The 27,634-nt window shown below is 39.6% G+C and overlaps 1 protein-coding gene across 2 annotated transcripts in view; it reads right to left on the reverse strand.

Moving 5' to 3' along the window:
* LOC116160965 (Krueppel-like factor 12) overlaps positions 1-27,634 on the reverse strand; it is a 94,823-nt gene that overhangs the window by 35,143 nt on the left and 32,046 nt on the right. The window contains exons 3-4 of one of the 2 annotated variants that reach the window (XM_031474119.1): positions 26,475-26,552; positions 16,462-16,597 (exon numbers count right to left, since the gene is read on the reverse strand). In XM_031474119.1, the coding sequence (XP_031329979.1) occupies positions 16,462-16,597; positions 26,475-26,552 (214 nt within the window). The remainder of the gene's footprint in view (positions 1-16,461; positions 16,598-26,474; positions 26,553-27,634) is intronic. The other variant, XM_031474120.1, reaches the window with a different exon arrangement.

Consider the following 27,634-nt stretch of genomic DNA (forward strand, 5'->3'; position numbering starts at 1 on the left):
GCTACTCCTATTGAAAAGTTGCCGGTGCGTTACGGAGAGCGAATGGCATTCGGGGGTAATGAATAACTGTTCCTCTTGGTAAAGTAATTCAACTGGCGAAAATCAACACAAGAAATGTGTCTTTTTCACCAGCACCATCACATTATTTGGCTTCAGCAGCTACAATGACGATGGGTCACCCTGTATGTGAATTTCAAGAGTCTAGTACAAAAACACCCGAGCAAAAACCCCGGGATAAATAAACTTTGGACACTAACCCCCCCCCCCCCCCCCCCAGACTTGAATAGTAACCCCCCGAACAATTTGATATCTATGCACTCCAGGACAATTAAGAAAAATATCCTCAACCGTCAAATAACCTACAGTCCAACACTACTGGGTGTCAAATTTGTTTAAATAATCGCATAGTATTTTGATTTTATTTTATTGTTCATTTAAAGATAAGGGATAAGGGAGTCGTTAGGCTAATTATTTCAATAAGCACTTAAGCTGTGTCAAAGTTATCTCCATTGTAAATCCGGTCGTTGCGATAACTGGCAAGTTCGTTATCGCTGCGCAAGCTAATGTAGTTTCAAGATAAGTTCATTTAGAAAGATAAGGGAGTTTAGGAAATAATGATTTGTTAAAGTTATCTCATTTAAATCCGGTCGTTGCGATAAGAAGTTCGTTATCGCTGCGCAAGCTAATTAGTTTCAAGATAAGCACTGGGATAAGCTACGGGGTGTCACGCTCCTTTTGAATTTCTTAAGAATTTTCTGTATGAGTTTGCTTTAGAAAAGAATCCACATCAAACTGTAGAAAATGCCATAGGTTGGTTGTTGTCTTGCGGGGGTTCGTGGAGAGGGGTTTTAGTCGGAGGATATTTTCCTCTATTGGAATTTCAATTATTATTAACGTTAAATGTGGTCGTTTATTTGAGATTAAACGCAAATCCGATCGTGGTATTTGAGTTTGAAGTCAATGTTGATTTTATTTAGAATTATGCAATGCTGTTAATTTTGTTTAAATAATCGCGTAGTATTTTGATTTTAGAAAGAATTTTTGGAAAATTTGTTAAATTTATCTCATTTAAATCCGGTCGTTGCGATAAGAAGTGCGTTATCGCTGCGCAAGCGAATTAGTTTCAAGATAAGCGCTGGGATAAGCTAGTGGGTGTCACGCTCCTTTTGAATTCTTTAAGAATTTTCTGTATGAGTTTACTTTAGAGAAGAATCCAAATCAAACTGTAGAAAATGTCATAGGTTGGTTTTGGTCTCTCGGGGGTTCGTGGAGAGGGATATTAGTCGGGGGATATTTTCCTCTACTGGAATTTCAATTATTATTAACGTTAAATGTGGTCGTTTATTTGAGATCAAACGCAAATCCGCTCGTGGTGTTTGAGTTTGAAGTCAATGTTGATTTTATTTATAATTACGTAATGTTGTCAATTTTCTTTAAATAATCGCGTAGTATTTTGATTTTATTATATTGTTCATTTAGCAAGATACGGGATTGTTTGAAATAATGCTTTGTTAAAGTTGTCTCATTTAAATCCGGTCGTTGCGATAAGAAGTTAGTTATCGCTGCGCAAGCTAATTAGTTTCAAGATAAGCACTGGGATAAGCTACTGGGTGTCACGCTCCTTTTGAATTTCTTAAGAATTTTCTGTATGAGTTTGCTTTAGAAAAGAATCCACAGAGGAGTGTATCATGAAACTGTAGAAAACGGCATAGGTTGATTATTATCCCTTGGGGGTTCGTGGAGAGGGGTTTTAGTCGGGGGATATTTTCCTCTATTGGAATTTCAATTATTATTAACGTTAAATTTGGTCGTTTATTAGAGATTAAACGTAAATCCGATCGTTGTATTTGAGTTTGAAGTCAGTGTTGAGTTTATTTAGAATTGCGTAATGTTGTTAATTTTGTTTAAATAATCGCGTAGTATTTTGATTTTATTTTATTGTTCATTTAGAAAGATATGGGATTTTTGAAAATAATGGTTTGTTAAAGTTATTTCATTTAAATCCGGTCGTTGCGATAAGAAGTTCATTATCGCTGCGCAAGCTAATTAGTTTCAAGATAAGCACGTGTTACTGCCGAAAGAAAACACAGGTGTTGGAATTCGGTCCCAGGCGCAGTGGGAAGTGTAACGGCAAGGGAAGAATGTTTTAAATAACACAAGAAGACGTGAATAGGGGATTTTTTGATGGTGTATGTTAATCGTTGGTTTAGATGTTGGATGTTTAAGTCGAACTAAAGTCGTGAAGTTTAAGAAAAAGTGAGCCGTCGAGTTTATGTTTGTCGAACGTTTGTATCGTTGTTGGCGAGTTTGTAACGGTTGAATGCGATTTTAAAGCGTAGTAGAGATTTTGGTCACGTATGGTTGGTTAAAAATCGGGACATCCGTTTGGTTGGCTTGCAGAAACCAGATTGGAGATTGTCTGGATGCCGCTGTGCGCATTTGCTTGTAGCTGCATTCGTAGAAGGAAGCCGTGTAATTGAATGAGTAGCCACCGTTGTGAAGGAGCTGTCCGACAATTATTAATGTAAGATCGGGGGCAGTCAAGCTTCACGAAAATTGTTACTAACAAAGTACCTTGCGGGTTCTAGTTCATGTTCAATTGGGGGCGCAACCCCGTTGTTAATAACTAGTTGAATTGGATGCTTGCTGGAAATGTTAATCAGTACTTAACGGGTCTCTATAATAATTGTGCACATAGATGGCTCCATCTATTGATGGAATTTGACAACGCCATTTTTCGGCGCATTTGACGGCGAATTTCCTTGCCTTGATTGGTGGGTGACCACTTTCATTTTTCCTTCGTAAACCGTATCGAAATACACGTCAACTGAACAAACAGCTGAAAGCGTGAAGTAGAACGCATGGAATTGTAATTGCCATCTTCCGAATACATTGATCTCTGGCGATTGGATTGTGCTTCTTCAGGTCGGCTGTAATTTGTTGTACTGCCATTTCATCTACCGCCCCATTATTTAATATATAGGTTAATTTTTATCTCATCAACGAAGGGTTACCTTTGATTTCTTTTAGGGTTTTAGTTCCAGTTTAAATTCAACTTTAAGGACCAGTTTTAAGTTCTAGTTCAATTTCAATTTCAAGCTCCGGACACGTCTGACGTTTCATACGATTCTGTTCAACGCACAAGTTTCGTAACCTTGGATTAAGACCGCCATCGTCTGCGAGTGCCGACGCCATTGACTTATTTTTCCACCTGCTGATAAGAAGCGGCCATTTTGCTATGAAATGGCTCACCGGGTCATAACTTCCGTAACTCTTTAGCGTCTTAGTTAACTATTTTGCCCGTTTAGGGTTGTATGCTATTACATTTCAGTAATTTGGAAACATACTCAGCAGCTTTGCCATCTCGGTTAGGTTATGATCGAGTTTGAAACGCGAATATTGTTGAGAACCACCACTTCCTTCTGAAGGGGTTGGTATAGAATCAGAGTAGAACGAGCCCCTTCAGGCATTAATCAACTAATTATATATACCGAGCCCTGCGGCTTGGGAGGTCTTTCTTTTTGATCGTTTACAGGTTTGGATGCGAGAACTGAGCTCACTTCTTGGCATCAACATCTAACTTGGCCCTATACATTCTTAATGTCTTCAACGATCCGTTGGGCTTCCTCTGCATTACATTTGAATTCGTGGGATTTTGAGGTTGATAAGCTAAGTCATTGAAAAGAATTCATAGAAACATTAAAAACTGCAAACCAAAGAGCGTTTCCATTGATAAGCCAAAACTTGCCGGTGCGTTACAGAGACCGAATGGCATTCCGGGGGTAATGGATAGCTATCCTTCTTGGTTAAGTCATTCAACTGACGAAGATCGACACAAAAAAGAATCCGCAGCATCCTGCCAATTTAAATTTGTGAATCTGAAGAATCGGCAGCATTCAAAGAAGCGGAAGAATCCGAAGAAGCACACGGCTTTGAAGATATTAAAAATTGATTTTCGCCAGTTGAATAACTTTACCGAGAAGGGCAGCTATCCATGACCCCAGAATGCCGTTTGGTCTCTATAACGCACCTTGGAAACTATTTGGAATCACCATAGTTTATTGTAGAATATCTTGATCTAAAGAAGATTTAGTTTATCGTCATCACATGCTTGCTCTGTCCCGATGAGCTCGCCACGTCTTTTGCAGTTGCATGCAATTCTTAAATAATGGCGGATTAGTTATGAATGAATATGCACAATTCAGAAATCAGAATGATCTTTGCCGGAACGTTTCCCAATTTCACAGAAGTGAATCAAATAAGTGCAAACGAAACGGAAGTGCGTTGTACAGTCAGCGATGCAATGAATAGAACGGTATCGTCCATAGAAGGAAGAGAAAGGCGAGAATTTCGCACATCATTAGGCCGAAAATAATTTTCGGTTGTCGTATCGTTAACCTCGCTTTCGGGTTACTTAAAGACAATCAAAGAGTGGGTAAATGGGATGTCGCAACGCAACTAATGCATTCGCAGTAGTAAAACGGACAAAACTACGAAGCGAAGGTTATAAAAGCGTTCAAATACTTAACCTATATTTTGCCGCAACGACGTAACCTCAACCTTAGCACGACCAAAAATAAAAGTAGATTTAACATTACCGCTCTATTATTATTTTGTATGTGTCGTAATGGAATCGAAGTGTTGATTTATCCGAAAACGGTAGCGGAAAATTCCCCCAAGTTTTCGGACGAAAAAGTCGCACAATCGAAGCGATTGTAGTTTATGCGATGACCGCTTAAAGAAGTAGTGACCGGTAATGGAGGCAATTATTTATAGATTAATGTAGCGATTTAGACCAAGAGCAGTGTTTGTTTGGGCCATTATTCACGACTGACTTCTATTATACGGCCATTGCACATAGAGCGTAATACTGGAAGTTTCTTCGATCTTTCCCACGCTATTAAAATATTGATTACGGACCGATCGCTGAACGCACCCTACTTCGCGAGATCTCGCGCCGCGTAAATAATTAGGAGAGGCGCGACCGTGAATTCTACGGGATTTTCATTACGGAAACAAAACGCAAAATCGGTCGCATGTCGCAATGGCAGATGGAAAGTGAGGAGTAAATAAAAAGGTGGGGTGCGAACCGACCTTGATTAACAATAATGGCGAACGTGGGAAAATGGATTACTGGAAGATCCCTTGAAATCTTAACTAGGCGTCTTTAGAGATTTATTTCCTTTGTTTTGATCGGCGATTGAGCAACTCGATGTGAATAATGAGATATTTTCATCATCGGTCTCCTCCCTCGCGCGTTTCTCACGGGATCTTGTGGACCTTTTCCATGCTTCGTGTTTCGTATTCTGTGGCAACCTAGGTACACTTGAACTACTGCCTCTGCGACACTCGGAACGCTAACAAATTCACATGCCCTCCAAATAATCTCCTCAAGCTATCATGATCACACAATTCGATGGTCAGGTTCCAGCCTCAAAACCTCAAAATTCCAAAAATTCCCAGCGGATCGTTGAGGGCATGACGTCAATTGAATCATTGAATGACGTTACCAAGAAAGACATTATCCCGGAATGCCATTTGGTCTCTGTAATGCACCGGCATCTTTCGAACGCCGTTTCAATGTAATAGGGCAAAATAGTTTACAAGTAAAACTCAATTACCTGGCTAATAATGTAAAATACTATTACATGAAAATTCTGACAAAAACCAAACTAATGATGCTTTTATAACTTCAGTTCTCTACATTAATTGCACTGGAACCTCGATTTAGACGACACTGGGATCGATATAATTACAGACGTGAAAGTGGGTCTTTGATTGTCGAAAAACTTCCTTTTAACGGGTACGGGAAAAAACCTCACAGACAGGTTTCTTTATGTGAAAAACGCTCGATAAACATACACTCTCCTGCTCTTCTACAATAATTTGCTACTCGATACTTTACTGACTGTCTTGCAACAAATACGCTAACTGCCGAACACCAAAACAAAAATAACCGCTACGATTCATCGTCTACCAAACCAAAAGGCAAAGATTAACATCCACCATCAAAAAATCCCCTATTCACGTCTTCTTTTGCTATTTAAAACATTCTTCCCTTGCCGTTCCAGTTCCCACTGCGTCTTGGACCGAATTACAATACCTGTGTTTGCTTTCGGCGGTAACACGTACTTATCTTGAAACTAATTAGCTTGCGCAGCGATAACGAACTTCTTATCGCAACGACCGGATTTAAATGAGACTTTAACAAAGCATTATTTCCAAAAATCCCTTCTCTTTAAATGAACAATAAAATAAAATCAAAGTACTACACGATTATTTAAACAAAATTAACAGCTTTAAATAATTCTAAATGAAACCAACATTGACTTCAAACTCAAATACCACGATCGGAATTGCGTTTAATCTCAAATAAACGATCACATTTAATGTTAATAATAATTGAAATTCCAGTAGAGGAAAATATCCCCCGAGTACAACCCCTCTCCACGAACCCCCGAAAGACAGTAACCATAACCAACCTATGACGTTTTCTACAGTTTGATGATTCACACTCCTCTGTGGATTCTTTTCTAAAGCAAACTCATACAGGCAATTCTTAAGGAATTCAAAAGGAGCGCAACACCCAGTAGCTTATCACAGTGTTTATCTTAAAACTAATTAGCTTGCGCAGCGATAACGAACTTCTTATCGCAATGACCGTATTTAAATGAGATAACTTTAACAAAGCATTATTTCCAAAAATCCCTTATCTTTGTAAATGAACAATAAAATAAAATCAAAATACTAAGCGATTATTTAAACAAAACTAACAGCATTACGTAATTCTAAGTAAAATCAACATTGACTTCAAACTCAAATACCACGACCGGATTTGCGTTTAATCGTAAACGGCCACATTTAACATTAATAATAATTGAAATTCCAGTAGAGGAAAATATCCCTCGACTAAAACCCCTCTCCACGAACCCCCGAGAGACAATGACCAACCTATGCAATTTTCTACAGTTTGATGATTCGCACTCTGTGGGTTCTTTTCTAAAGCAAACTCATACAGAAAATTCTTAAGGAATTTAAAAGGAGCGTGACACCCAGTAGTTTATCCCAGTGCTTATCTTGAAACTAATTAGCTTGCGCAGCGATAACGAACTTCTTATCGCAACGACCGGATTTAAAAGAGATAACTTTAGCAAAACTTTATTTCCAAAAATCCCTTATCTTTCTAAATGAACAATAAAATAAAATCAAAATACTACGCGATTATTTAAACAAAATTAACAGCATTACATAATTCTAAATAAAATCAACATTGACTTCAAACTCAAATACCACGATCGAATTTGCGTTTAATCTCAAACAAACAGCCACATTTAACGTTAATAATAATTGAAATTCCGGTAGAGGAAAATATCCCTCGACTAAAACCCCTCTCCACGAACCCCCGAGAGACAATGACCAACCTATGCAATTTTCTACAGTTTGATGATTCGCACTCTGTGGGTTCTTTTCTAAAGCAAACTCATACAGAAAATTCTTAAGGAATTTAAAAGGAGCGTGACACCCAGTAGTTTATCCCAGTGCTTATCTTGAAACTAATTAGCTTGCGCAGCGATAACGAACTTCTTATCGCAACGACCGGATTTAAAAGAGATAACTTTAGCAAAACTTTATTTCCAAAAATCCCTTATCTTTCTAAATGAACAATAAAATAAAATCAAAATACTACGCGATTATTTAAACAAAATTAACATCAGTACATGAATGCCATTCGGTCTTTATAATGCACCGGCCACTGATGGTGCTTTGATTTGCAATTTTGAACTTTTTTTAAATCGTTTTCAATTGCCTTAACACCTCAAAATCCCAAATATTCAAAATTCAATGCAGAAAAAGCCTAACGGATCGTTCTGGGCATGAAGAAGGCGAACGTCATCGAGTAGTTTGTAAGCTTCTTCGGTGATGCAGGTGAAAGAGACACATTTTTTGTGTCGATTTTCGACAATTAAATGACTTCACTAAGAAGGACAGTTATCTATTACCCCGGAATGCCATTCGGTCTCTGTAATGCACCGGCAACTTTTTAACATGTTATGGAGGCGGTGAATAAGGGTTTGTCATGGAAAATTTGCGGTCGGAAAAGCTTTTGAAGGGCCAAGAAAAAGCTTGCAGGCTTTTAGACATCCTTAAATAGATTTTCTTCCCGAAATGTAGATCATAGTCGAGTCCCCAATCTGCACGTCAACGAAAAAAAAAATGCTTTGCTTCATGGATTCAGTACAACCAGAGGTCATTTACGTATCAAGCGAGACTGATGCTGCATGCGAAAAAGTTCGAATCGAATTAGATCGCATTCAAGTTGTGACATAAGAGTGATGCGTTGTCAATTCGAATTAATTAATGTGTTGACATTGAAAGTAAACGAAAGTGAACAATTTTCGTTCCTTCTGCGGTCCGCGCATCAATCACAACTGCCGGAAACGTCGCTTGCGAGAAGCGCAAAATTCCACGCTGCATTTCAGTCATCAATATCGACATTTTTGACAGTCGCGAATTGATCGATTCGCGGGCCCCGCAACGGAACGGAAATAAAACGCGGATGGTGTACTCGAGCGCTCGGCTAAAGATTTATGGGAGACCTTCGCTAGAACTATCCTGTTAGTAATAGTTTCGCAACTTGCATAATTTACGGCCCCGTTCGTCGGTGAGTGGTAAAAGATGAGCTCGGCTAGAAATTGATGTCTTGAGAACATTAAGTCGTGCCTACTCAATCTCTTAAGATACAAGAGATGCGCGCAACCTACTTCCACTTCTGCACACACATAACCTCACCATTGTCAACTATAGCACACTTACGGCAAGGTTAGCGCGCTAGCGTTTTAGACAACTTTTACATTCGATCATCGGCAATGACATAACGCGCGCCGCTATTCGCGAGCGCGAAATGAAAGGCCGCTTTTTCCTAATCGAACCGAAAAATCCGGTACGAAACGGCGCAACGCAACTCGCCGTAGGCGAATTGTGTACCGGTAATGCGCGGCCGTTCATTTACATTTCAAACAAAGCTCGAGCATTTCTGACGTTTTATTCCTTTTTCGAACTACACGTCAAGCGTGTGTGTGGAGGAATGGCCAAGCTCGTGTCTTATTCAGTAATTAGAAATTGATGGTGCCATTGTCCGTACTTTGCCTCCTTCCATCGCAACACCGGTGTCTGATTCGGAATAGATGAAAATACCCCTGATGTTCACAATTGCCCAGATCTGCTTGTGGGGGGCTGAGAAGGGGTGATAAACAACTATTACTTTAGACCTTTCAGTACCATGAAAGATAGAAGTACCTTTACTTTACCCACTTCCTCTCACCGGCCACAATTTAGTTCCCGCCAATTCAGAATTAAGGAATGGCCTAAGTTAATGGATTCAATATGGCACCAAACTTTAGGTACGAAATGCAGACCTGTGGGTCATTTGTTTTTGGTCATATTAAGTAGAATCAAAAAATAGTCGCGGCAGTACCATCTCAAAATTGGGCAGAATCGCAAGATATTTTCAGGGAAGTTGTAACGGGTGCGTTTCACAGACCGAATGGCATTCCGGGGTAATGGATAGCTGTCATTGACAATTTTTTATGTTGATGATATCTTCTCGAAGTCTCGTAATCTTCTTGAAATGATTCAAAAAAGATCTTTGTATTATAATTTCATAATTTCTTTATAAATTTTACTGATGCCTTTTTGAAATGTGCTTAAAGTTGAAGGTTAGAATTTTCCTAGAACCACCGTTTTAGAGATTCGCCAAGCTGCAACTCTGATTAAAAACCTTAAATTACACATTTGAATTTTTGAACTCGAGGTTTAAACATTAGCTGGACTTTTTGAATTTTTTTGGTTTTTTTTTAAATCATTTGAAATGCTTTCGATATCTTCCCAAAATCTTCTTATAGCAATTTTCCAGATATTTTCATTAAATATTCTTGAACTGACGGCTGAGACTTTCTTGAACTAATGTTAAAACCTTTCTGGAACGGGTTATCTTAGAACCTTAGAATTTTCCTGAAACCACCGTTTTAGAGTACGTCAAACTCAGGGCAACTGCAACGCTGCTTTGAAACTTAAATTACTTATTTGACTTTTTCAACTCGCCACAGAACTCGAGGTTTAAACATTAGCTGGATTTTTTGAATTTTTTTGAATTTTTTAAAAACCATTTGAGACACTTTCGATATTTTCTCGAAATCTTTTAATAGCAATTGTCTTCTCTAAATCTCAAAATCTTGAAATAATTCGAAAAAGCTTCATCTTCATATCTTGAAACCGTTCCAAAACATTTCTTTAAATTTGCAGAAACCTTTTCTAGAGTTTTTCAGTAGGTTCTCAAAAATATGTTTATTTTTGAGCTTTTTGAAAAAGTTGATCAAGTTTTCGTATGCTGGGGGGTACGGTACCCCCCTGGCCCCCCGGTGTTATGTTCTTCCACAAGGGCACCCACCCTTCAAGACTCTCATACTGCTTTTTGAAAACGAACAGGCAAATCTTGGGTACCTTGAAAAAAGGTCTCGATAATTCCTTCTCTATTTCTCTTAGCACCCCCATGGTAGCCTTTGGAAAAAGGTAATCAAGTCTTCGAATGCTGGGGGGTGTTAGACCCCCCGGTGCTATGTTCTTCCACAAGGCACCCACCCATCAAGGCTTTCATACTGATTTTTGAAAAGAGACAAATCTTGGATACCTTGAAAAAAGGTGTCGATAATTCCTTCTCTATTTCTCTTAGCACCCCCATGATAGCCTTTGGAAAAAGGTAATCAAGTCTTCGAATTCTGGGGGGTATTAGACCCACCGGTGCTATGTTCTTCCACAAGGCACCCACCCATCAAGGCTTTCATACTGCTTTTTGAAAACAGACAGATAAATCTTGGGTACCTTGAAAAAAGGTCTCGATAATTCCTTCTCTATTTCTCTTAGCACCCCCATGATAGCCTTTGGAAAAAGGTAATCAAGTCTTGGAATGCTGGGGGGTGTTAGACCCCCCGGTGCAATGTTCTTCCACAAGGGCCCCCACCCATCAAGGCTTTCATACTGATTTTTGAAAACAGACAAATCTTGGATACTTTGAAAAAAGGTCTCGATAATTCCTTCTCTATTTCTCTTAGCACCCCCATGATAGCCTTTGGAAAAAGGTAATCAAGTCTACGAATTCTGGGGGGTATTAGACCCCCCGGTGCTATGTTCTTCCACAAGGGCACCCACCCATCAAGGCTTTCATACTGATTTTTGAAAACAGACAGACAAATCTTGGGTACCTTGAAAAAAGGTCTCGATAATTCCTTCTCTATTTCTCTTAGCACCCCCATGATAGCCTTTGGAAAAAGGTAATCAAGTCTTCGAATGCTGGGGTGTTAGACCCCCCCGGTGCTATGTTCTTCCACAAGGGCACCCACCCATCAAGGCTTTCATACTGCTTTTTGAAAATGGACAGGCAAATCTTGGGTACCTTGATAGCCATTGGAAAAAGGTAATCAAGTCTTCGAATGCTGGGGGGGTATTCCATACCCCCCAGATCCCTCGGTGCTGTTCTTACACAAAGGCACACCCCCTTCAAAACGTTCATACTGCTTTTTGAAAATGGACAGACAAATCTTGGGTACCTTGAAAAAAGGTCTCGATGGTTCCTTTTCTATTTCCCTTAGCACCCCCATGACAGCCTTTAGAAAAATCAAATCAAATCGGGGGGGGGGGGGGATGGAATATCGCCCAGTATATGAAAACTTGATTACCTTTTCCTAAAAGTATTATGGGTTTTTTTTATGGAACACCCCCCAGTCTAGCAGTAGCTACCCCCATTGTAGCCTTTGAAAAAAGGTAAGCAAGTCTTCGTGCGCTGGGGGCGTTATCAAGATATTCGCGTCGACTTCAGCCATAAATATGTCTTGTCTAGACGATTCATTTTGCCTTGGTGAGTACCCTCCTCTAACAATCTGCTCTTGAGAATAAAAATGAATTATAACCGATCACGATAAGGGGTCGAGGAGGCGAGGTTTGATTGGTAGAAACTAGTTCCTTTCATTTGGACCTTTCATTAGAGTACGATGAAGGCTATAAATTTAACATTGCAATAGGTAAAGGATAGGCATCTTCGCAATTCAGATTTCCACAATATTAACAAAAGTCATTGTAGGCACAAAAATGCACGTGCAAGTTTATCGAATGTTTAGGACTCGATTTAGGATAAGCAGGAATTTTTTAAAACTTGTCCAAAAGTGGGAAGCGGGTAGGCATCTCCAATTATTTTTTTTTTTTTTGATCGGGCGACACCTTTGCGAAAGTAGTCCCAGAGTGCGACAGGAGGCTATAGTCTACGGGCAGTGAGCTTTGGTGTTCGAGAGTGTGTAGTAAAAATTCAAAAATTTTAAAAAATACATAAAAATTCATAAAAATTCAAAAAATTCAAAAATGTAAAAAACCAAGACTTCAAATTTGATGTACAAGAAAAGCGTCAACTTTAAACAGAAAAAATTTTTTAAAAATAAGTTAAATTCGAGAAAATTAGACACAAAAGATTGAAAAATGTAATAAATAATTGAAAAAATTATCCATAAAAATAGTCCAAGGAAGGAAGATATCTACGGGCTACGGAAGAATACTGAATCTACCACAGAAGACAGAGAGAGAACTGGGTGCAAGCTGAATTACCGACGGAGCTTGAGAAACCAAAAAACAACAAAAACCGTGGTGGAAACGTCGAAGAAATCAAAAATGCTAAAGAGTGATTTTTTAAAATTTGAAGTTTGTTAGTGACAGTGGATTTTTTAATCTCTTCTTGAAAAGTCAAAAAGTGCAACAACCAATTCGAATTAGGCGACAACCGCAAAATTCAATTAAGCAATTTTACATACAAATCGTTTTTGTGTTTAAATTAATCGCATTAATTACCAGGATCCCGGCGATCTGAATTTGGTTTTATGCAAAATTGTTTAATTAAAGTTAAATGCCATCGGGTGTATCATTAATCAATTTGTTCCATTAATTTTTTTTCCTTTAATTACCATTTCTAATACGCTTTTTTTTCTCGCCGATCCCGTTCCCTTTGAACGCTCCCAAAGCTTAAAAGGTGCAGGGTAGGAGTGAGATTGAGACGCTTCGGGTAATTAAGGCATTTTATACTGGGCGCTTGGTTTAATGTTAACTTTAGAAAAAGTGGACCTACGTTTGAATTAAATATTCATTTGTCTCGATTAACATATTGAAAACATGTATCGAACAAAAAAAAAGTAAACAAATTTACAAACGGAACCAATCGTAAATTTTTTGTGCCTCGCTTGCACAACTTAATCTTTGTTGCGAATTAAATTAACACGATCTACATACCGGAGGAGATTATTTTAATTTCTCTTTAAATTTAACCCAAGCTCCTGGCTGAACTCGGCCAATTTTTGGAAATTTTTAGGTGACGCATAAATTTCGAATTATGATTACAAAAAATAATTACAGTGATCGCGCTGGTAACCCAAAACCGAATGAACTCAAAACTCTCTCTCTCTCTCTCTAGTGATCCCTACCTCTTCTTTTTAACTGATTAAAGCCTACAAAGTGGCTTATTATTAACGAAAACGGCCATCTTGAATCATTAATTCGTTTCGTTCGTTTCCTGCCCTACGAATTAAATTAAAGCTATGGTGATAACTGAACATACCACTTGTATTTCCGTAATACATAAATGGCCTAATACTTACGCTGCGGTTTGGGGCACATAAAACCAATTCAGATAACCACTTTAGCTCTTGTTTCCCCGACATTTTGCCACCAAACTTCCGGAACCCACTATAAGAACAACTACCGTAAGTCTCTTACAGAAAGGAACTCTTGAAAGGCCTTTGAGGCCCTTGAAAGCTCTCAAAAATGCGTCTCTTTGGGGAATCCCAGAAACCTTAGCAGGCTCTCAAAGGTTCTTACAGAGAACTGATCGATATTTTTTATACAAATCAAAAAAAATTACCTTACCTAAATTATAGCGTTTTCTAAAATCCCTATGGTACAAATCCAATACCGCCCTTCCCGAAGGGATGGAGTCTTAAAGTTGGACAATATATTGTGTAAAATGAGTCATGCGGACGTTTTATTTGGAGTAATGTTGGTCGCTAATTCAGAATGATCATGTCATTGCTGATTTTGTTTATAATAAATTATTTATTTAATATGCAATTTTTTTTAATTTGTTTATTTTATTATCCAGATAGATTTGCGTGTAATGTTTTTTAAAACTTTGTCTCGCGTGATCTCCGGTCATTGCGATCAGAGCGTTATCAATGCGTAGGTTAGTTAGTTTCAAGATAAGCACGTGTTATCGAAGTAAACACAAGTGTTCAATTTATTTGAAGGCGCAGTTGTAAGTGGAGCGGAAAGGGAAATGGTTTTTAATAGAATAGAAGAACGTTAATCGTTGAGTTTTTTGGTTTGGTGGACGTCGATACGTAGCCGCTTATTGTTTTGGTCTTTGGCAGTATGGTAATTATAGAACTTTTTTGAAAAGACAGTCTTCTTTAATTGTAAAGTTTTGTGGAAGAAAGTTAGAGAGCATTTAGAGATTTAAGTCGTCGTGGTAAAAGTAAATGTGTCCTTTAAATAGTTTTTTTCCACTATCAAAGAGCCAATTTGACATCTATCGATACATCGAACCCAGTGTCGTCTAAATTGAGAGGACATCAGTTATGGGAATCACAATTGACCGTATACTTTTCATTGGTAACACCTTAAGGTAATTAAGGTTAATTGTTTCAATCGATCGCTTGTTGCGTGGTATGTGTATTATTCTGGCCCTAAGTGCCTATTCTCATTTCAGCTTTATTTAATTGATTTTGTCTAATACATTTCGTTTCATCTGTTCAGTATTTCTTCTTCTGTTTAATCGAGCCCAAATTACGTCCTAGATGCTAAATTCTTCGGTTGGTACCCAGGGTTATGATAAGTGTTTAATTAATAACTTGTACAGGCGACCCACGTTAAGCTGAAGCACTAGACGAATGCGCGTTGAGCGGCAAATTCAAATATACCCAATAGCGGCGTTACTGCTAAAAATTCTAGCCAAAGATGACTGAAAAACTTGTATACGACGCTAAGTTGCTAAGAGACGGCTGCGCGCTAGTGATTCAACCTGATTAACGGATGGCCTTCACTCTGACTACGAGTTGTTTTACAAGAGCTCCACCGAGGCTCCAACGTGCATTTAATATGAACGGCTTCACGCTTTATGCCCGAAAAAACTACCACGCACTTGACGCTCTGGTGACCTAAAACCGATTTCCCTACCCCTATCTCTCCTGTACGCGTCCCTACTTTTTTCAATTTTACAAAACCCGCCTACAAAATGGTGCTAATCGGCCATCTTTAATCATTAACCAATCGGTTTTGTTTCCTTACCCCAATCAAATGCTTATAAAGGTCGTCTATCTAAATCAGGATCGTAGTAGTTCTATGGGAGATCTCTTTTATGTATACCTGATGAACAGTGAAGGAAAGAAAGGAAAGATAAGAAAATAGTGACGTGTGCCTAGAGCATAGCAGCTCGAACAACCGCTCTCCAAACAAAAATAGCTGTTATCAGGAACACAGAAGTGAAACTGTCATTCCAATGTTTACGTGATAAATAGTATTAGGAGCACAGAGAAACAAGATACTTTAAATACATTGAAAATACTGAAATACTTAATTGTATCAGGAATACAGCAGTATAAAAAACACGTTTCGTAGTCCCAGTAACCAAATTCAGCTTTAATAAAATCTACTCATGAAATTAAGAATACATTTTGTTAATCGTGTTATTATTACAGCACTGTACATACTGTAAACAAAATCTACTATGACAGGAGTGCCGAAATGTAACTGTAAGGCCTTCTTATTTTCAAAAAACCTAAAAAACAAAAACGCACCCGAATATAAATAGCAAAAAATCAATTCACTTGCCGATCTAAGTAAATGGTAACACCTGTTCCCGCAAAAAAAAACAATTATATTAGGAGCGCATGATTTAATGCAAAGGTGCGATTTCTTGGGTTTTAAGCTCTAGCTACAAAACATTCCAAGAGGTAAAGGTACTCTAACAGGAGCATAGAAAAATACCTAATCGCGTTTTATGTTCTCTTGGTATTTTGGTACCGAAATCCAGTAAATGGCGCCCGATTCAAAACATCAAATTATTTGTTCGCGGTTTATTTTCCATGACCATATCGAGCCTGTTTTTTTGCAAGCGGTTGCGTATTTTTGTGTCAATGAAAAGAAGATGAAAGTGGAATGCGCGCACGTCCTTTCAGTTCGCGTTGCAGAAATCCAATTGCAAAATGATAAATCACGTCTCTCTGGAGTATTTCTCTTAATGGCGTTCTGTCATTATTAATCAAAACGTCGGCCTCTTTAAACATTGTTAACGTAATTTTACGCTCGTTCACGTATTAATAACGAAACGGTCGCGACGTAAATTATCTCAGCGCAAATCGTAATTACGTAACTTACCCGATGGGACGCTCGTTATTTTCGCGGCGGGCGGCGGATTTTTGAGCCTCTGCGGTGGGTACTTTGGGACCTGTAGGACGACGGGCGTCTTGACGCTAAGATCGACTGGTTCCATTTGGACCGGCGGACCTTCGGCCTGGAAACAAGATTACGCTGTGATTCAAATTAAACAAGTATAAATTGTGCACGACTCTTGTGCGGATAAAGCGCATTTTTTTAAACCGAAATGGATATATTTCTTGCAGACGTCTCAATCGCCCTTTGTGAGTACCTTCTTCCGACAATCCGTTCCTGAGGTATAAGGGAATATACTCGATCACGATAAGAAGTCGAGGAGGAGGGCTATGGTTAGTTGGTAGAAATTAATTCCTTTCGTTGAGACCTTTCATTAGAGTACCATGAAGGATAAAACTAGTTCCACTCCCCCCCCCCTTCCCCTCCACCCCGTACTTTGATAATAGGGCAAAAAGGGCAGTAGTTGGTAGAAAACGGTTCCTTTCGTTGAGACCTTTAATTAGAATACAATGAGAGATAACATTAATTTTTAACCCCCCCTCCCCCTCGGGCCTCGTCGCTCACTGATCTCGAAAAAGAGTCGCACGGGAAAGTTATAGTTTGTACAAACCAATTTATTTAGATGAGACTTTTCATTAGAATACCATGAAAGGGTAGAACATGTGTTTACCCCCCCCCCCCCCTCATTTTCTAAAGTTTAACTTGGCACCACTAAAGGCATGCGTATGCAAAATCTGAGACCAATTGGTTGTATGTAAAAGTTATGCACGTTTTACTTTCAAAAACAGCATCTCAGGAAATAATTCGTGGGGGGGGGGGGGGCTTTTAGACAGCGAAATTTGATGGCCGTCTGGCACACCTTCAAGGTATAGGCTATACCTACTGCAAACAATTCCAGGACTCTTAATTCTTAAAAAATCTAGAAGGCGTTTAACTGTACAAGGATTAAAATATACAGGGTGTCTAAATCCGAACTAGAGCACGATCTCGACTGAAAATTTCACCCTCAACGAAGTTGAATTTAAAATTATACCTAAGCTAAAAACACAGAACCATCACTTGAACCTGAAAAGTTTGTACCTGAACCTGTCGCGCACTATAACCTAAATGTGAATTGAACCTGACCATCCAATCCATAATTGAATTTGAAACTGAATGTGAAACCGGATGAGACGATGCATTTTTAGGCATATTTAGGATAGGTTCACACGGGTTGTTTTTTGTACCTGAACTTACCTGAACTAGTACTTTAACCTGAACCCAAAATTGAATCTGAAACCCAACCACAAAACCGCGCCTTATTTAGAATTGGTTCAACTGGGTTGATATCTGTACCTGAACTTCAATCACAAACTTCTACTCTAACCTAAAATTGAACCTGAACACCTGAATCCATAATTGAATCTAAAATCGAACGACAAGACTGACCTTCTTTGATGCATTATTAGGATAGGTTTACACGGATTGATTTTTGAACCTGAGCTTTAACCGCATACTGAAACTCTAACCTGAATTTGAACTCGAACATGAATCTATAGACTATAATGGAACCTGTACCCTAAACTTGCACTCTAACCTGAACTAACTGAATTGGACACCTGAATCCATAATTGAATCTGAAACCTAACTAATAGAACTGGGTCTTCTTTGAGGCACACATAGGATAGGTTCAAATGGATCGATTCCTGTAGCTGAACCTGAACCCTAAACCTGAAATTGAACCTGACCTTAAACGATAAACTGAACTTGTATTCTAGCCCGAATTTGAATCATAACCTGAATCCATAATTGAACCTGGCGTTCGAACAACAAGAAATTTAGGGTAGGTTCACACACATGGGTTGATTTTTGTACCTGAACTTGAACCGTATAGAGGAACTGTCTTGTTCTCTAACCTGAATTTGAACCTGATGTTTAAATCTGACCTTAAACGATAAACTAAATTTGTACTCTAATCCAAAATTGAACCTAAACCTGAATCCATTTTTGAACCTGAGATTGAATATGAAATCAAACCACAAGACTGGAACTTCTGTCAGGTATATCTAGGATAAGTTAACATCGGTGGATTTTTGTATCAGAACTTGAACCCAAACCTGAACCTGAATCCACTATTGAATCTGAATCTGAATCCAAACTGTAATGGTGGGCGTTTTTGAAGTATATCTACAATAGGTTCTATTGGGCTAATGTTCATACCTGAAATTGAACCTGAAACTTGAGCTCTAACCTAAAGTTGAACTTGCACCTGAACTCAAATTAAAAATAAAACCGAATTAAAAGACTGGGCCTCCTTTGAAGCATATATAGGAAAAGTTGTACCTGAACATGAACCCTAAACTTGAGTACACTCTAACCTCAATTGAACCTGAACCTGAATCCATAACCTGAATCTGAAACCGAGACCGGGTCTTCTCTGATGTTTGTACCTGAACTCAAAATTGAACCTGAATACCTGAATCCAGAATTGAATCTGAAATTGATATAAAACCGAACTACAAGACTGGGTCTTCTTTGAGGTACACTTAAGATAGGTTCAAATGGGTTGATGTCTGTAGCTGAACCGCAACCTTGTGTTCTAACCTGAAATTCAACCTGATCTTAAACTACAAACTGAAATTGAACCAAAAGCTGAATCCATAATTGAACCTGGAGTTGAATATGAAACCGAACGTCAAGAGGTATATTTAGAATAGGTTCACACACACGGGATGATTTTTGTACCTGAACTTGAACCTTATACGGAAACTGTCTAACCCGAATTTGAACCTGAACCTAAATCCATAATTGAACCCGAAATAGAATATGAAACCGAATGAAAAATTGGGCCTTATTTGAGTAGCTGAACTTAACCATAAACTGAACTCTAACCCAAATTTGAACCTAAACCTGAACCCATGTTTGAACCTGAGATCGAACATGAAATCGAACCATAAGACTGGAATTTCTGGATAGGATAGGTTAACATCGGTGGATTTTTGTTTCTGAACTTGAACCCTCAACTTGTAATTGAACCTGAACCTGAATCCATTATTGAGGTACAGTTACCTCTTTTCTATTATTATTATTATTATTAGCCTGAAATCAAACCTTACTACAAGGCTGGCTCTTCTTTAGGCGTATTTGGCATAGGTTTACACGGGTTCACTTTTGTACTTGAACATATGAACCTTAAACTCATTCTATAACCTGAATTTGAACATGAACACTTAAACCCATAATTGAATCTTAAACCACACTACAATACTGGGGTCTTCTTTAAGGAATACAGAGTACATTCAAATGGGTTGAATTTTGTACCTGAACTTAAACCCTAAACCTGTACTCTAAACCTGAAATTGAACCTGAAAACCTGAATCTGAAATGAATTACGCAATCGAACTACAAGACTGAGCCTTCTTTAGGATTCGGGTTGATTTTCAAACAATCTTAATTCCATAAAGAGGTTTGAGGTTTCTAAGAAGGTTCGTGGAAGTCAGTAGAAGTGGGCCAACCCCCTCCCCTCATCCCTCGGTTTGGGTCACGACTTTGTTTTATGGCGCAAGGTCGCGGTATTAGATTTCTCCGACAAAAAAGTCGTGGTATTGGTAAAGGGGATTTCCTCGGCGATGTAACTAAGGAGTGGCCTTGTTTTATAGTGCAAGGTAGAAACTCTGGTCACGTGCTTGGCTGATATCCGTCATTCCGTATGGTTTTTCGAGTTTAATTTTTTTTTACAGTTCAGGCTCAAAAATACACAAAACGAACGATAGAGAGACAGACAGATTTTAATTTAGGAAGAGAGAGACAATATTGAAAACCTGAGCTATTTTAAAAAAATGACAAATTATGTATTTCATTTCAAATTTTACAAAGAAAAGCGAATGGTTCTTGTCTTGGCTAAAGTAAAATGGGTTCTTGGTCCAGGTTCGTGGGGTTCTTGTATAAATTAAAACCTCAGAATGTTATTTAAGAGAGAAAAATCGACCTATAAAATTAAACTCGAAAACTTTTACAAGTTCTGAAACGTATTTCAAATATCGATTGAACTGTATAGAATTAAACGCGAAAAACAAGTTTTTTAAACCATCCGGAATTACGGATAACAACCAAGCACGCGACCAGGGTTTTTTCGCCGGTGATATCCCAAACCACGATTTTGCACCATAAAACAAGGTCACGCGTGAACTACATCAACGGGGAAATCGGCTTCGTCAAGGTCACGACAGGTATGGTGCCCCACTTCTACTGAGGTTGGAAGGGTTCTCAGAAGGTTTCGATTAGATTTTCAAAATTTGTGTTGTTGTGACCAAGAATGAAGAGAATGTGCCCATTGGGCGTTGGGAGACAAATTGGGCGTTATGACCAGTGAACGTCGTATTAATATACCAAGTTGTCTCTTTTTCATTCAAATTCGGATTCGATCAACAGCAGAAGAATGCCAAAAAAATGCCATCCAAGTTTATATTAATGTGGCGTGGCTCAAAGAAGAATATTTCACATTCACCATCTGCCATCGGAAACAACCGGTGCAATTTCATTGATTCCAATTCTTTTTTTTTTCTTTAGTCATCTCTCTCTCTCGTCATAAACTGACTTAACGGATCGCTCCCGCAAAAGAACTAACAAAGCGAGGCGAAGAATTCACCTCATTAATTTGTGCTCACCGCCGCAGCGGAGATCTCTTACAGTTGCCATTCCTTTAATCGTTCAAATAAAACCATTTTAATGTTAATTTACATTTATTATCCGACGTTGTTGCTATAATTATTGTTCCGCCATCGGAGCGTAAACGCGCGGAAATCGTACGGGGAGGAAAACCCACCGGACCGGAGGGAGTTTAATTAAGAGCGGTTACGGAAAAATGTCTTGAGAGGTTTCCGCGTTTTCTCGCCGCGGAAAAAAACCGTTTCTGTATAAATAATTAATTAGGGGGGATTGGTTCGGCGAAACCAAGGTTCTTATTCTGCGTTAATTACGGATGGCAATTAGATACTGAATCGGGCTTAATTTGGTTCACTCCGCGAGGGGTCCATTAATCATTCTAACGCCTCTATTATAAATTCTAATGAGGTTATGTTATTGTCATGTCGTTTTCAAGCTTGAATATGTATAACAAGCGCATCGGTAAGTTATTTATACTGATATTTGCGCGGTGTCGATGATTGAGACGACTTGTGTACCGCCATGAGCGTTTCGAGATACAATCTCCTATAAACCGGCTCCTGGTGTTAGATCTTCTATGGGATCTTAGGTAGGCGCAACAAAGACTATAAGCACCATCTATTTTACTCCGATATGAAGAATATGAGTGAGAAGTCAACAGATACTGGGCACAATTTCTCCCCAAATACGATAATATCCTCCAGACAAGTCTTCCATGATAATCCCACCCTATTAGTCGCTAAAAAATGAATGGCGCATTGACCAATCCAAATGGCATCACAGTGAATTGCCATAATCCTGATCCAAAGGTGAAGGCCGTCTTTTGCGTATCTTCCAATTCCAGTTGCCAATAGCCACTTTTTAAAAGTAACGTTGTGAATATTCTTGATCCAGCAAGTATCTAAAGGGTCCTCAATTATCGGTAACGGATAGGCGTCTTTCTTGGTCACGTTGTTGAGTCGACGATAATCCACACCAAATCTGGCGGAGCCGTTTTTCTTCTTTACAAGGACTACGGGAGAAGCATTTGCCTCCTTCATATCCCTCTCATCCAGTCATTGAACCCTCATCAATCCATGACTCAAAGAAAGATTGATCTGACGAAGAGGATTTTTGATTCCACTCCAACGCCTGGAATAACATCATTCGAACATTACTCACCGCCCACGCTCGGCCCTTTCCAACACCTGAGACTCACACTCTACTAAGAATTAGACCGAACAGAGGAACTTGGATTCTCCAAGACCATCATGACCCCGTCCTTCTTCAGCTCTAGCTCTGCCTCAGGACTGACCCTTCTCCCTTCTCCATGGTACAAAAACTCGGAACCCCGCAATCACCTTGACCACTTGGCATCCCATCTTACGTTCCACCATCAGCTTGTGTGCCATTGGAAATGTTTTACGGGAAACGCACAATTCAAATTGCACAAGGACGAAGACTTGCAAATATATCCGCAACGTTTCTTTTTGGAGCGAGAAAGAGAACGTGGCGATGTACAAGGTGTTAATACAAGTTAGGGCATTCGTCTAGGCATGTAATTTTCCACGGGTGTATGTAACATTTTATATTTTAACAACTCGCACAATTTTAAATTCAATTACGATGTTTGATAGTTGTTGTCGGCTTGTGTGATGAGTCGAGGGTTTTCGATTCAAAATAAAAGTGGCAAACCCCTCTGGCCTCCCTGGCGTGTCTCCTACCGATGCGATTCAGAGAAACGGACAGGGTACGTGAATGAGAATCATTCCCCCTGAGCTGTAGAGGCGACTCAGTAGGTTTTTTGAACGGTTTTTCTCAGACCTGACCCCTATGTTAGAAAATGTTGACCAACCGAAAGAAAGCCTCGCAAGGAGTTTCAAATGGTGTTAATTGAGGTCCATAAAATTAACCCTTCGAGATCGCTTGTTCATATTTAGTCGTCTGGGGAGTTGGAAACCCAGGAGCATGCACTTTGATGACGTCACCCACATGTCCCGCCGCCGTCTCCTCATCATCCTCACAATCCATTGAGTGAGAATGAATTATGACACTCCTCAAAGTACGGGAGGTGGTAAATTGGTGGCTCCAAAATATCATCACCTTCATCTGAAAACCACTTCTCAACAGGCTGCAACTTGTCTTGGCTTCAGAAGAACCTTTGCACGTGTCTGTCCTCGTGCCGGATGAGGACCTGGTGGAACGTCTCCTTGATACCAGCCGTGAAGGCATCTCTCCTCTCTCTGAACCTCATCAAAATCCTCGGTGGAGACACGATCTGTAAGAAGATTGTCGTTGAGACTCACTCCATGGTTCTTCGCGGCCTGATCCAGAACCATCCTGATTTTATCTGGCTTTTTGGGATTAAAGACTCCAAAGTGGGGCCCGAATCCACTTTTTGTACACAATCTTGCCCCGCAGAGCTTAGCCTTCTCGAATGTTTTCTTCAGAAGATCGAGACGCCTCAACGCTCGCCCTTTGCTCTCCAGAAGGCAAACATGTTAATCGCGCCAGAGCGGACCTGTTTCCCAACGTCTCCTCCTTCGCACGACTGTCTTCCTTTTACTCGACCGGTCATCCTTGACACTCACTCCGAATGCCTCTGTACTCTGAAGCAAATCGCAAATTTGGCGCGTCACGTGACTTTCACCTAAACAAATGCGCTAAAACCTCACTGTCTTGGAGCTCACGTAACTGTCTCGCACCGATGTCGCTATATCTACTGAGTCGGGTTATCGGTGACAGTTAGGCGCGTTGGGTTGTGTGCGTTGGTTACGTTTTGAAGCGCAGCGGCAACGAAAATGATAAGAATGGGGGCTTGCGGTTGGTGGAAAATTGACGTGAGTCGTGAATTTTGCGTTGGTTCCGTTTTAAGTCCGTGATGGCGTGTAGTCCGTTTGCGCGAATTTTAAATGAGATCGGGAACAAAATTTCCTCCCGTCGTATTGAAACGTTCAAGATAATGAAGCTTGTATTGACCTCGACCGCATTCAAAACTTGCGCCAAATTCTCGAAGTAAACTGAGTTGTTGGTGCACAAAGATAAATTCAAATTCCAACTACCCTACACACGCTAATTTTTCCGATTATTTTAGTTGAGCAAAATGCCTTTTTAAAGCGTCTCGGATTGTTTAACTACGACCAAGTTTTATGTATAGTACGAATTCTTCGAAATGAAGTCACCAAACGTACGGGCAACGCCTCTATCGACTCGCACAAGTTTATGCACGGTTTTAAAACACGGCCCTACTCCAATTCAGACCCACGAACGATTTACATTTTTTCCGCGATTGCTAATATAAATTATCGAGTTAGTATATGTATGTCAAAAAACTGTCAATAAAAATTAAGCTTGAGTCTTGTATCCTTTTTGCAAATATAAGCTTGTAGAAAGAAATTTTGTGGTTGGTTAAACTCTTTATTTCTAAAAGAATAGCTAAAATCGCGCGATTTAACTTGGACGATCGTAAAAACTGAAAGCTCGCCCGCTATTTCGATCGAGGTTGAGCTGGAACTTTTTCGTTTCTCTCTCTAATTTTGAATACGTAGGTGGCTATGTCCAAAAACGAAGCGGAACAAAAGCAAATGTCGCGATCAAGCCCGCTGTGATCCAATAATCGACACCCGTCTCCAAACGATTCTACGCAACCTCGCATCTAGTCCGGGGCCGCCGCAACATAAAAATTTTGCTCTGAACAGCGAGCTACCGTTACAAAACGAAGAAAGGTCTTTTGGAAAATCCTAGAAAAAGGTACTTTTTAGACTTTATATGTTTTTGGGAAGCAACTTTTCAAATGAGCGCATAAACGTGACGACTGTGAAAGCCGCCGTTGGGGCGCCAAATTGTATTTTGACAGGAAATTGAGATGCCCCAACCTTAACAACATCCTGTGAATATGATTGTCGATACGAAGCACCCTATACATCATGTTAGTTACACAAGCTGCCAACCGAAATCTGGTGGGATTACAGAAAAGGGAAAGAGAGCGAAGATGAGACGAATGGAATTTCTCGGAAGACCACATGTGTTTACCATTTCAAACACCTGCAGTCCAGTTTTTTCCTAGAAATGCGTGAAATGCAGGGAATGTGCGATTTTCGGGTGAGTTTTAGGGGTGTTAGCAGATCGATTTTTTCATTGCATTTCATTATATTTGCTTATTTGGGACTGTGGGTAATCAAGAGAGAAGTGTGCTTCTTTAGAGGGGATCGAGTTATTCAAGTTTATACGGGCCTTGGTGAACCTAACACTAACATTTTCACTCGTTCCGAAACCCAACAACTTTAGCCCACGTCTACAGGCACCCCACTGGGCCTGGGTAATCCTACCGCCCGGCGAGGTATATTTAATATCTCTTAGTTTTGTCTGATGTATGTGTTGTAATACCTGGGGAATGGCTCGATTCCATTTTGGTTACTCATAGCGTGTATGTAGTATTTACCCCGGTTTCGAGAGGGCTCAAAAGTGCTGTACATTAGATGTTAGCTGTAGGCTTTGTTCATTATAGGACTACTCCGAATTAGGTTTTCCTGCAGTTTTCCTAATTCGTAAGGTAAATGCCGGAGTAGTATAGAACCACTTAAGACCCTCTGCAGGGGCGCCGTATTGGTATTGGTATTAGCTTCAATATAATCTTAATCAGCTATTGCTTTTGGTGTTCCTTACCCATAAAACGCCCTCAGTGCCTGCTGAGAACCCAGTTATTACACAACGTAGGTGTCCTACATGACGATCACGATCTTAGTGCACTCGGAGTGGCCCCCGAATGACAGATTCTCGCGGGAAACTTAAGCGAGAATATTCAAATAGGCAGCCATGGTAATTTGGCATTCCCGCTACTACAGAATATGGTCAAATATTCCGGTGTGACTTGAAGTTGGCGTTAGCCCGCCAAGATAGTAGGAGGCTAAGATCATTACAAAATGGCGCCTAATAGGCGCATAATATCGGAATGCCATCACACTAATGACTATTAAAGGGCCCCCCGAAGAAAATATGATGGGTAATACTAGGAAATGGGCACATATGCCATACCCCCTTTGCGGTTAAAGTGCGAAACAGAAAATCCTTGGTTCGAGACCGATGGCAATAAAAATTCAAGTTTGATCAAATTAGGAAATTACATATGTACTAAACGAGCAACGGCACGATAAAAGAACTAACGCTGTCGACACCATCTGGTGTTGTGCCATTTACAAAAAGGCATCAATTCTGCCACAAAATTGACGGACGACTCGATCATTCCACTCACGTACTCGTCTCATTATCGCCATAAAGAACTCCGCGATCTTCACTTGATCGATCGAGGTCGACTGAGGCAACGGCGAGAGGCGCATAAATTCAGGGACTCGCCTCTACAGGGTGCTTTCGCTTACCTCGGGTGCGATCGGCGATGGAGGCATTCCAGGTCGAGGGGCGCCCACCCACCGATTTGCCTCCGTCTGACATTCGTCCTGCAACACAAGAAACAAAACGAAATTAGCGACTTTTCCTTTTGCGCGTGCCTAACGATAAAGTACCGCACGTAACTCGGGTACATTCTAAATCGATCTCGAAATAAATTATCTATTAGAGGTAAAGTGAAAGATTGAACACCTTTGCGAGCGGTGGCGGCGGTTGTATTAATTTATTCGTCTATCACGATCGATACTCGCGTAAAAAGATTCTTCAGGAAGTACCTACTTTAACGTGAAGAGCGGCGATCGTGACTGAAAGTCCGAGTAATTATAGTAGGGCCGCTTGTGCTACATAAATTGATAACTATGATCACAACAAAAATAATTTCGTCCTTCGTCTTCAAAAGTTTTCTAAAGGCGTTGAAAGCCTTTAATTGACTTTGAGTCTCCAAAACCTTCCAAAAGTCAATAACATCCCTTTTTAAACTTACACTGAATGTCAAAATCTCCTTTGAACTATGCATATTCAATGTCTCAGATCCTTAGATTCCTACAGGATTCCTACAAGATTCTTGCAAGATTCTTGCAAGATTCCTACAAGATTCTTGCAAGATTCTTGCAAGATTCTTGCAAAATTCCTGCAAGATTCCTAAAAGATTCCTATAAGATTCCTACAAGATTCCTACAAGATTCCTACAAGATTCCTACAAGTTTCCCACAAGATTCCTACAAGATTCTTAGATCCATTCTCAGATAATTAGATTCCCACATTCTCAGATTTTCAGAGTCTCAGATTCTCAATTCTTAGATCCTTAGATCAATTCTAAGATTCTTAAGATTTTCAAGATTCTCGAGATTCTCAAGATCCTTAAATCCTAATTCTGGATTCTTTTTCCTTTTTGATTTAGACATTTTGAAATTTTAGCTATGATTTGCTTCTTTTCAAGTTAGGTCTTTTATTTGAATCTTTACATGTTGGGATCTCTAGACCTTTAAATTTTAAATTCCAATCTTCCTAAACAGTTAGAATTTGAGATCTTAAACTCCTGGATTCCTTATAAGTTTAGAAATTTTAAGATCTTGAACTTGGTCTTGAAGTATAATTAAAGTGCGACTTTTTGTTCGTTTAGTTCTCCAAA

The sequence above is a fragment of the Photinus pyralis genome, unplaced genomic scaffold (assembly GCF_008802855.1).
Source record: "Photinus pyralis isolate 1611_PpyrPB1 unplaced genomic scaffold, Ppyr1.3 Ppyr1.4_LG10, whole genome shotgun sequence".
NCBI lineage: Eukaryota > Metazoa > Arthropoda > Insecta > Coleoptera > Lampyridae > Photinus > Photinus pyralis.